The sequence below is a fragment of the Aquarana catesbeiana genome, linkage group LG07, assembly GCF_042186555.1.
Source record: "Aquarana catesbeiana isolate 2022-GZ linkage group LG07, ASM4218655v1, whole genome shotgun sequence".
NCBI classification, from domain to species: domain Eukaryota; kingdom Metazoa; phylum Chordata; class Amphibia; order Anura; family Ranidae; genus Aquarana; species Aquarana catesbeiana.
The window spans coordinates 180,334,693-180,345,525 of NC_133330.1; the positions used below are offsets into that span (position 1 = coordinate 180,334,693).

Below are 10,833 nucleotides of genomic sequence, written 5' to 3' on the forward strand. Positions count from 1 at the left end.
TAAGCAGTACTGAGCTCCATGGGGTTCCACAGGACTCTGCTAAAATAACACCAGAATTGCACACACATGAGACTGAGCAGCCCACATTGCAACATAGAGGACCAGCTCCCCTCTCTAATCAGAGATGCCAGAGCTGCTGCCCCATAGGTTACCTTATCCAACAACTGAGTAGATGACATAGTAAACTGACTCTGCCGCAATAATGTGCGCATAGTGGGGTTATCTGAAAGAGAGGAGGGTAGGGATCCCACTGAATTTGTTGAGCAACGAATACTAGAAATATTTGACAAGGAGGTGTTTACTCCACTTTTTGCAGTGCAGCGTGCACACCAAACACCCCTCAGCCATCACCCCCAGGTCACCCGCCGAGGCCAATACTAGCCCCTTGTTAAACTATAAGGGCTGTGAAATTATACTCTGACTTGCCAGGAGGAAAGCCAACATTCAATACAATTGGGCCAAAGTATCCTTTTGTATGGACTACTCTGCAGCAGTTCAACGCACAGTTGCTGAAATAAAGAAACAGCTCCAAAGGCTACAGTTGTCATATGCCATGCTCTCCCTGGCAAATGTGAGAGCTGTTGCTAAAGGTCAAACTCACTTTTTTGAGTCAGCGCCTGAGGCTGCTTCATGGCTTGATAAAAATGAGCATAGTTTTCACCATCTTAATGCAGACAGAGAGTAGGAATGATAACATTTGGAATGGAGTGACTACTGGTTGACATCAGCGGTACAGTGCTAATTGAGTACTGAATTTACTATCTATTCTGAGGCACGGTAACTAGCTTGCCTACATGTGAGAGATACATATACTAGACTCTCTCATATCACCATGTGTCTGACTTTTATTACAATTTCTTTATATTTATTTTTTTGCATGCCTCTCATCCTTTGGCCCAGTACAGTACGCCCAGTTGGTGGCTGGATGCTGTTTAGAGTGTTCAGTTTGAGTGAGTGGGCATGGACTGCATGGCTCTGGCTACTGATGGAACACTTTGTTTTAGTAGTTCCACTAAGGATATAATTTCTACTGTGCAGTTGCACGTCATTGTTCAATACCTGATTAGCACCTTCTACGTCATCAGCTTCCACCCTTTGATCTGTTCCAATGTCTCAGGCTATACTGCCATTTTGCAATTGTAAGGTAAAGCGGATTCCCAGCACCAGAAAATAAGTGCAGTCCTATGCTCATGCTCATGCACTGGTGCATTAGACACATGCTCATATTTCTAAACAAAAAAGCAATATTAAACATACTATTCCAGTTAGAAATAAGCAAGGATTCTTCGCTAAGGAGTAAGGTGAACTGCTGCCTCCCTAGAACAAACTTCACAAAGTGAAATCTACAATAATAAGTACAAAAAGAGGGAACTGGCTCTGTTCTGTGCGACAATCAATGAGGTAAATGTAACTCACATGTGTAGTATATAAGGGATGTTAGAGATGTGATACAAGGAAAATTCTTCGCAAACGTGGGTGAAAAGCTGGATTAACCAGATGTGGAAAGCCATGTAAAGGCTAATGATATAAATCCAGCAAAAACACAGGAAATAGAATTATATAATATAATAAGGAAAATATATGATGATATGGTGTATAACTGATATTAAAATATGAAACCTAATTCATGTACAAACCCTGTGTTAAAATGCAAAGAACATATTAATATAATCAAAAAGTCCAACGAATGTTAAAAAAGCACAAATTAATGTCCATGTATCAAAAAAAAAAAAAAATATATATATATATATATATATATATATATATATATATATATATATATATATATATATATATATTAACAATAAAAAATCCCAAAGTGACTGGTGCAAAATCAAAAAATGATGAAACTATAAATGGTGACAATCTTTTTGGAATTCCAGTGACAAAAATATATATAGGTGTATTTCTGTGCTCCCCTCTTGTATTTGCACTCACCAAAGCACCTTACCCCTGAAGGGGTGAAAGGCTTATAAATGGGATATACCCATATCCCTGCTGGACCAATCTCAGGGTGTATCCTCCTCCGCTACCTGGTACAACCGATCGGGTCTCTGCCTGGAGGCCTGGTCCCTCCTGGGGTGAATGGCCTATCATGGGGTATGTGCAAACTATTGATGAATCACTAATAGTATCCTCCTTTCTCCACTGCAAGCTGGGGGTGTTTGGATACCCACATGTAAATTAGCAGAAAAAACGGACCGTCACAGCATACCACCGTATAAAAAGAAGTATTTATTTATAAAAAGATAAAGGCAAATGGCCTAATAAAACAAGGTGGGGAACTCCAATGCTCCAAAAGCTAAAAGCATTGGAGCTCCCCACCTTGTTTCATTAGGCTATTTGCCTTTATCTTTTTATAAATATATATCCCATTTATACGCCTTTCACCCCTGCAGGGGTAAGGTGCTCTGGTGAGTGCAAATACGAGAAGGGAGCGCAGAAAGTCACCTATAATTTTTGTGGCATTGGAATTCCAAACAGATTGTCACCATTTATATTTTCATCATTTTTTGATTTTGCACCAGTCACTTTGGGATTTTTTATTTTTATTTTATATATATATATATATATATATATATATATATATATATATATGATACATGGACATTAATTTGTGCTTTTTTAACATTTGTTGGACTTTTTGATTATATTAATATGTTCTTTGCATTTTAACATGGTGTTTGTACATTAATTGGGTTTCATATTTTAATATCAGTTATACGCCATATCATAATATATATTCCTCATTATATTATATAATTCTTTTTACTGTGTTTTAGCTGGATTTATCACATTAGCCTTTACATGGCTTTCCACATCTGGTTCATTCAGCTTTTCACCCACGTTTGGAAAGAATTTCCCTTGTATCACATCTCTAACACCCCTTATATACTACACATGTGAGTTACATTTACTTCATTGATTGTCACACAGAACAGAGCCAGTTCCCTCTTTTTGTACTTAATACTATTCCAGTTGTTTAACATTCAGTGGTCAACAGTGCAGCCTATCAGTGCCCATCAGTGCCACCTATTAGTGTTCATCAGTGCACCTATCAGTGCCTCCTCATCAGTGCCCATTAGTGCCGCCTATCAATGCTCATCATTAATGCCCATCAGTGCTACCTAATTAGTGCCCATCAGTGCCAACTATCAGTACTTCCTGATCAGTGCAGCCTCATCAGTGTCCATCAATGCTGCCTCATTGGTACCCATCAATGCCACCTCATCAGTGCCCATTAGTGCAGCCTATTAGTACTGCCTGATCAATGCAGCGTATCAGTGGCCATTAGTGTGGCCTCATTAGCGTACATCAGTGAAGAAGAAAATGTACTTAATTTCTGTTATAAAATTTTTCAAATAAGACATTTTTTTTTTAATTCTGTCTTTTTGTTTGTGTAGCGAAAAAAAAACAGTGGTGATTAAATACCATCAAAAGAAATCTCTATATGTCTCAAAAAATGATAACAATTTCATATGGGTACAGTGTTGCATGATCACGCAATTGTCATTCAAACTGCAACAGCACTGAAAGCTGAAAATTGGCCTGGGCAGGAAGGGGGGAAAGTGACCCGTATTGAGTTGGTAATAGTGCAGTTGTGGAAATGTCCTGACCCACCCCTCTTACAAGGCTTGGGTAACTAATATGGACAACACTCTTCTTCCTGAAAGATATTAAAATGAATGGGCTAGTGTGCTTTCGTTTCCACAAAAAATTTCACAAATGTGGCTGCAGGGAAATTGCATGGTACTTTTGACCATGCAATTTCCCTGTGGTTCCCTCACCTGCAAACACGCTGCAGGCTGAGATGAGTGGGGGTGCTATTTAGAATGAATGGCCCCACGCTCCTCCTAATGCCACATACACACAATCGGTTTTGCCGTTGGAATAAACTCTGGGGCTTTTCCGACGGAACTCCGAGCGGTCTTGCCTACACATGGTCAAACCAAAGTCTGACCAAAGTCTGACCGTCCAGAATGCGGTGACGTACAGCACGTATGGCGGGACTAGAAAAAGGAAGTGCACCACCCTTTGGGCTCCTTCTGCTAATCTCGTGTTTATCTCCTGTTAGTAGAAGTTTGGTGAGAGACGATTCGCGCTTTTCAGCTTTTGTGCTTTTCAGTCCATTACTGCGGTTCAGTTTGTGCTTGTAGGTTTGTATATGCTTTTCAGAGCGTGTAGACAGTTTGTATCTGTTTGTTCAGTGTGTTCTTGTCTTGTTCTGCCCTCACAATGTGTTCAAAGTACAAGGCTTGGCAGACAGCTAACAGCTTCCCAATAAAGACTCAGGAGGAAGGGCTAATAGTTGTAATCTTTACTGAGAATAAGTTTTTTGTAAAACTGCAAAACACAAATTATAATAATATGCATTAGCATTTAACATTACATCACAAATGCAAATAGTAACAGGCATGCTACAATACTGTTAAGGCACTAGCTAGCACAAATGAGGCCTAGCTGAATGAACTCCCTGACAGAAACATCCTACCAAACAAACAGATGAAATGTAGTTGAATTAGTAGAACATATACTAATTAATTGAAAACTAATGACAGCCTACTTACAGACTTATGCTTCCAAGGCCAGTATTAAGAAATAGTGGAGGTCTTTATCATGCTTCCTTCACTGTAGAAAGATTATCTGCTGGACAGGAAGTGGGTGTAATATACTACACTTCCTGTTAATAATGGATGCCAAATTAAAGCAACAGTACGATCAGTAAATATATACCTTATAATGATCAGAACACTCCCCACCTGGCATAATGAACATTATACCACTATGTTTCATTTTTAAGAAGTAAAACAACTTCAGAGATAGGTCTAAAGTATACCTTAGGGGTGCCCTGTCTCATGACTTTAACTTTGACCTTTCTAACCTTACTATCATTACTAGGTACAGTCTCGACAATGAGTCCAACTAGCCATTCGTTTCGGTGGACCTGAGTGTCTTTTAGTAGGACAACATCTCCGACTTGCAGGTTAGGCTTGTCAGCTTGCCATTTTCTGTGTGACTGGAGCGTCACCAGGTACTCTTGTTTCCATCTATTCCAGAAGATGTCTGCAAGACTCTGAACTTGCTTCCATTGCTTGGTGTAAAGACTACCAGCATTTCTGGACACTGAAACTAAACGTCGAGCGTTCATGATAGCCATGACTTGAGCCATAAGTGTGATGAGAACTTCATGTTGAATACATCTAATGATGATTTTGGCTTGCATAAGATGATTGCTATTACGCTTGTCAGTCGTTGTAGCTCTACAGAAGGATTTGGCTAGGTGAATAAGCTTTCTTATAGCTCGAATGAGTGACTTCCAGCTGGAGAATCTTTCAAACCTGTGTGCGCCAAGGTTACCTCTAGTAGTTATGGTACTAAACGCTGTTACTTGTGCACGTACTTCTTTGTCGTTATCTGGTTCTACAAGTTCAAATGTCTCAAACTGAGTGGTCTCTTCGATTTCTGATCTAGTCAAAAAAGATGGTCCTGAAAACCAGTTGGTGTGCTTAAGGGCAGCCGCTAGAACCGGTCTAGTTCCATGATCGGCTGGATTTTTATCCGTACTGATGTAGTGCCACTGTTCTGGCCGTGTGGACTTTCTGATGCGTATCACTCTGTTTGACACGTACATGTAGAATCTTCTTGAAGCATTGTGAATATATCCTAACACAATCTTGCTGTCTGTGTAAAACTTCACTGCATTAATATCAATGTCAAGTTCTGCAACGATCAAGTCTGCCATCTCCACTGCTAAGACAGCAGCACAAAGCTCCAAACGTGGAACAGTGTGAGCAGGACGTGGAGCTAGTTTGGACTTTCCCATGATAAACCCAGCATAACTTTGTCCTTCAAAGTCCATTACTCTAAGGTAGGCTACAGCTGCTATAGCCATAGTGGATGCGTCTGAGAATACACACAATTCTCTTTGCTTCATGGCAGACAAAGAAACAGGGACATATGACCTTTGGATGATAAGTTGTTCAAGCTCGATTAATGAGTCCTTCCACAACTTCCACTGCATTTCTTTCTCCTTAGGTAGAGGTGTATCCCATTCACTTTGTTCATGTTCAGTAGTGATTTCTCTCATAAGAGCATTGCCTTGCATGGTTATGGGGGCTACAAATCCTAGGGGGTCGTAAAGGCTGTTGACCGTGGACATGACACCTCTTCTCGTGAATGGCTTCTCTTCTCTGGATACTCTAAATGTAAAGCTGTCGGTTTTGAGATCCCAACTGAGCCCTAAACTTCTTTGAAGGGGCAGTGAATCTGTTCCTAGATCCAGGTCCTTGAGGTCTTTTGCACGGTCCTCTGAGGGAAACGCTTCCATGACTTTGCTGCTATTGGACGCTATTTTGTGTAACCTTACGTTAGATTCTGCTAACATCTCTCTTGTTCTTTTCAGGATGTCGATAGCCTCTTCATTGCTGGAGAAAGAAGCGAGTCCATCGTCTACATAAAAATTCCTCATGACAAACTGTTTGGCGTCTGTTCCGTGCTCTTCTTCACCTTCCTGTGCTGCTCGTCTCAGGTTGTAGATAGCTACAGCTGGGGAGGGGCTGTTCCCGAACACATGTACTTTCATCCTGTATTCTGTAACATCTTTGTTAAAGTCATTGTTTTCATACCACAGGAACCTCAGGTAGTCTCTGTGATCTTTGCGGACAAGGAAACAGTAGAACATTTGTTGTACATCTGCTGTTACTGCAACGCGTTCTTTTCGGAACCTGATGAGGACTCCAAGGAGTGTATTATTCAGGTCAGGTCCACTGAGGAGGACATCGTTTAGGGAAAGGCCTTCATACTTTGCACTGGAGTCAAATACTACTCGTATCTGTCCTGGTTTCTGAGGATGATACACTCCAAATATTGGTAAGTACCAACATTCTTGTTTTTCTTCCAATGGTGGTGCTATTTCAGCTTGACCACTGTCGAAGATCTTTTGCATGAAATCATGGAAGTGTTCCTTCATATCTGTCTTTCTGTCTAGAGTGCGTCGCAATGAGGTGAGACGCTTTACTGCTTGTCCTTTGTTGTTAGGAAGGTGACGTCGGGGTGAACGGAAAGGTAGTGGAGCTACCCAGCTGTTTGACTCATCTATAAAGACTTCTCTGTCCATGATCTCAAGGAAGAGGCTATCTTCAACAGATGGTGCTGGTTTGTCATCATCTCGCGTTCTTTCAAACACTTTGCATCCTAGCTCATCTGTATCTTCAGATGAGGTTTTGGCCTCCATGTAACTCTGAACTTTCTGCTGTTGTATTGGGTTGACTAGTCTCTCTTTAATCTGTATCCTGTTGATACAGGGGCTAAGACATGATGTGCGGCCATTTTGCAACATGTTTGTTTTGTAGACATTCACTTTTGCCGGCTTGTGAGCTCCATCCAGACATACATCACCAATGATGACCCATCCAAGGTCAAGATGTTGTGCAAATGGTGCATTGTGTGGCCCATTGTATTGCTCTCTGACCTTGTGCACTCTCAGTATGTCTCTTCCAAGTAGAAGGATAATTGCAGCACCTGGGTCCAGTACTGGAATCTTGTCTGATATTTGCATCAGATGAGGGTAGTAACATGCAATTTCAGGTGTGGGTATCTCTGATCTATCATCTGGTATCATATCACATTCTATGAGAGTGGGCAGAGTCAGCTGCGTTTTCCCATCTAATGACTCGATGATGTAGTTGTTTGCTCTTCTCCCTGATGTCTCCACAACTCCTGAACATGTCTTCAAAGTATACGGAGTTGGACTTCCTCTGTCCCCGAAGAGGTCAAAGAACTCTGTTCTTGCCAAAGATCTGTTACTTTGTTCATCCAAGACTGCATACATTCTGATTGCCTTCTCTCTGAGGCCTGCAGGATACACCTTGACTAAACATATCTTGGAGCATGATCTAGAGCTAAATGTGTTTGTGCAGATCTCAGTGCACTTTGAGGTTATTGCTGGTAATGCACTCTCATTTTGCTCCCCACCATGATCTTCTTGGGTTACCAGATTCTCTGTTTTCCATGGTGCTGGTCCTGGGTGTAAAGCAGACAGATGGTTGTCATTATTGTATTCTTTGCATCGAATTGTCTTCACACAGTCTTTAGCAACATGTTGAGTTGAACCACAGCATCTGAAACAAATGCGCTTGTCCTTAAGATAAGATTTGCGCTCCTCTATTGTCTTGCATCTGAAACTGCGACATTTTCTCAGTGGATGAGGCTTGTTATGTAGTGGACACTGCTTATCTGGGTCCTCAATTTGCATTCCTGAGCTTTTATCCTGGTTGGCCTCAAACTCAGTCGGTACTTCTGTCTTCCGTACAGACACTGTTGCTCTGCGTTCTTTATTGTGCACTGAAGGTTGTTTCTCTGTCTTTACAGAACTGGAGCCTCCCATGTTCAAAAAGGCGAAGCTTGGGTCATTTCGTATTTTAGCTTGATTCACAATGAATTTGGCGAAGAAGGAGAAAGGTGGAAATGCTACCTGATGATCTTCCTTGTATTTTGATGCTTGCGTGATCCATCTTTCTTGTAAGCTGTAAGGAAGCTTCTCGATTACCGGTTTCACTCCACGTGCTGTATCCAAATATGAGAGGCCTGGCAGGTATCCACCAGCCTTTGCCACCTCCAGCTCTAAAAGTATGTCACCAAGCTCTCTCAGCTTTTGATTGTCTTTGTTTGTTATTTTTGGATAATTTTCAATTTTCTTCTGAAGTGCATCTTCAATTACTTCAGGTGACCCATAGCAGTCTTCCAATCTCTGCCATAACATTGTAAGCCCTGCTGTCGCATCATGAACATGTACTGACCTGATTCTTTTGGCTTGCTCAGTGGACTCTGGTCCGAGCCATTTGGAGAGTAGATCAAGCTTTTCCCTGTCTTTCATATTTAATTCTTGGGTGCTGTTTAGAAAAGATGACTTCCAGGCCCAATAGTTTTCTGGACGATCATCAAACTTCAGGAGACCAGAGCTCACCATTTCACGGCGTATCAAGTATTTTGTCACATCTGTGACTCCTGCTGCCTCAGGTGAGCATTTTCTGGGAACAAACACAGGGCATGTCTGTGGCTGGTAAGACGGTTGGGATGCTTGGTTAAACCCACTATAGTCGTGTGGTTGTTCTCGTTTACTGCAAGTCTTTCTGCTATAGGCCGGATTTATATTTTCCCGTGGAGGGATTATGTCACCATTCGTTTGATTTCCTGAAGGACCAACAGATTGGTCTCTGAGTATATAACTACTTGGCTTGTTATAGTAAAGTTCTGGTTCAGTCTTGTAGCATCGAGCGATATCAAAGTTGCCTGCTGCTAGCGGGACCCTGGATGATTCTAATGCATCATTTGACTGTTGATCAGTGTCCATGTTCACGTGCAATTGTACATACTCACAAGTGCGTTGGATTGCACTGAGTGGTGTCATCTGGGTATCTATCACCGAGTGCTCTCTGTGCTGTTCTTCTGCAGCTCTCATGAGCACCTCGGCTTCAGCTAAGGCTGCTGAAGCTGTTTTTTCTTGCTTGATAATATGTAAAGATGCTTTCACCTCTGCTTTTCTTCTAAGTGCTTCAGCTTTACTTTTAGCTTTAATCATATGATGTTCTTCATCTATGCAGCCCTGTTCTCTTATCATTTCAGCTTCACGTATTGCATAGGAAGCCAGTGCACGCGCGGCTTCTGCTTTTGCATGGGCCCTGGCAGCTGCAGCACTGGTGGATGACAGGTTAGAGCAGCTTGAATGTCTAGAGCTAGTGCGCTTGGACCTGGCAGATTCAGCACTAGCTGATGTCTGATCCGACTGACTAGAGACTCTGGAGCTTGTGCAGCGTGACCTGTTGGTTGGCATATTGTGTATGCTTTCCTCTGCTTGTGTATGCTGAGGGATGACTGGTGTAGTATCCTTGTCTGTGTGCTGCATGATGAAACAGATTACTTCTTTGTAATGTCTGTGGCTGTAGAGGTTAGCTGGTGATGAGCAGAATAATTCCACTCTTCTTTAGACTAGGCCCGCTGTGTTAAAAGTCTTTTTACTGTTCTGCCCTCACAATGTGTTCAAAGTACAAGGCTTGGCAGACAGCTAACAGCTTCCCAATAAAGACTCAGGAGGAAGGGCTAATAGTTGTAATCTTTACTGAGAATAAGTTTTTTGTAAAACTGCAAAACACAAATTATAATAATATGCATTAGCATTTAACATTACATCACAAATGCAAATAGTAACAGGCATGCTACAATACTGTTAAGGCACTAGCTAGCACAAATGAGGCCTAGCTGAATGAACTCCCTGACAGAAACATCCTACCAAACAAACAGATGAAATGTAGTTGAATTAGTAGAACATATACTAATTAATTGAAAACTAATGACAGTCTACTTACAGACTTATGCTTCCAAGGCCAGTATTAAGAAATAGTGGAGGTCTTTATCATGCTTCCTTCACTGTAGAAAGATTATCTGCTGGACAGGAAGTGGGTGTAATATACTACACTTCCTATTAATAATGGATGCCAAATTAAAGCAACAGTACGATCAGTAAATATATACCTTATAATGATCAGAACATGTCTACTCGTTTCTGATTTTCAGCTCGCTCTTCACAGGCCTTGCTGCTCTTCAGTGCGTTCTGTTAGTGCGTTCTGACCAGCCGACCATTTTGAAGCCATGTTGCGTGTATGTACTCATCGTAGAATTCGTGCTGTGTGGAGGTTTGCTGTTGGGGTTCATTCTTTGACCCAAGCCCAGTCCATGAACAGGGTGGGGTGGAGTTCATGGACCAAGAATTGGTTACTATAGCGTGGCCAATTCTCTCATATGCCTTTGCTTTGTGAGATCCAGGAGAATAATCCT

The 10,833-nt window shown here is 41.6% G+C and overlaps 1 protein-coding gene across 1 annotated transcript; it reads right to left on the reverse strand.

Moving 5' to 3' along the window:
* Positions 1–4,272: 4,272 nt before the first annotated feature.
* On the reverse strand, positions 4,273–10,462 carry LOC141103376 (uncharacterized). Its single transcript, XM_073592887.1, has 2 exons — positions 10,365–10,462; positions 4,273–10,140 (listed from the first exon to the last, which is right to left on the reverse strand). The coding sequence occupies exon 2, from the start codon at positions 9,902–9,904 to the stop codon at positions 4,784–4,786; it is 5,121 nt and encodes a 1,706-aa protein (XP_073448988.1). The 5' UTR covers positions 9,905–10,140; positions 10,365–10,462; the 3' UTR covers positions 4,273–4,783.
* Positions 10,463–10,833: the final 371 nt, after the last annotated feature.

What these genes read in the sequence shown, in the direction of transcription:
- LOC141103376 (XM_073592887.1), bottom strand. Translation starts at nt 9,904, where the DNA reads ATGCAGCACACAGACAAGGATACTACACCAGTCATCCCTCAGCATACA.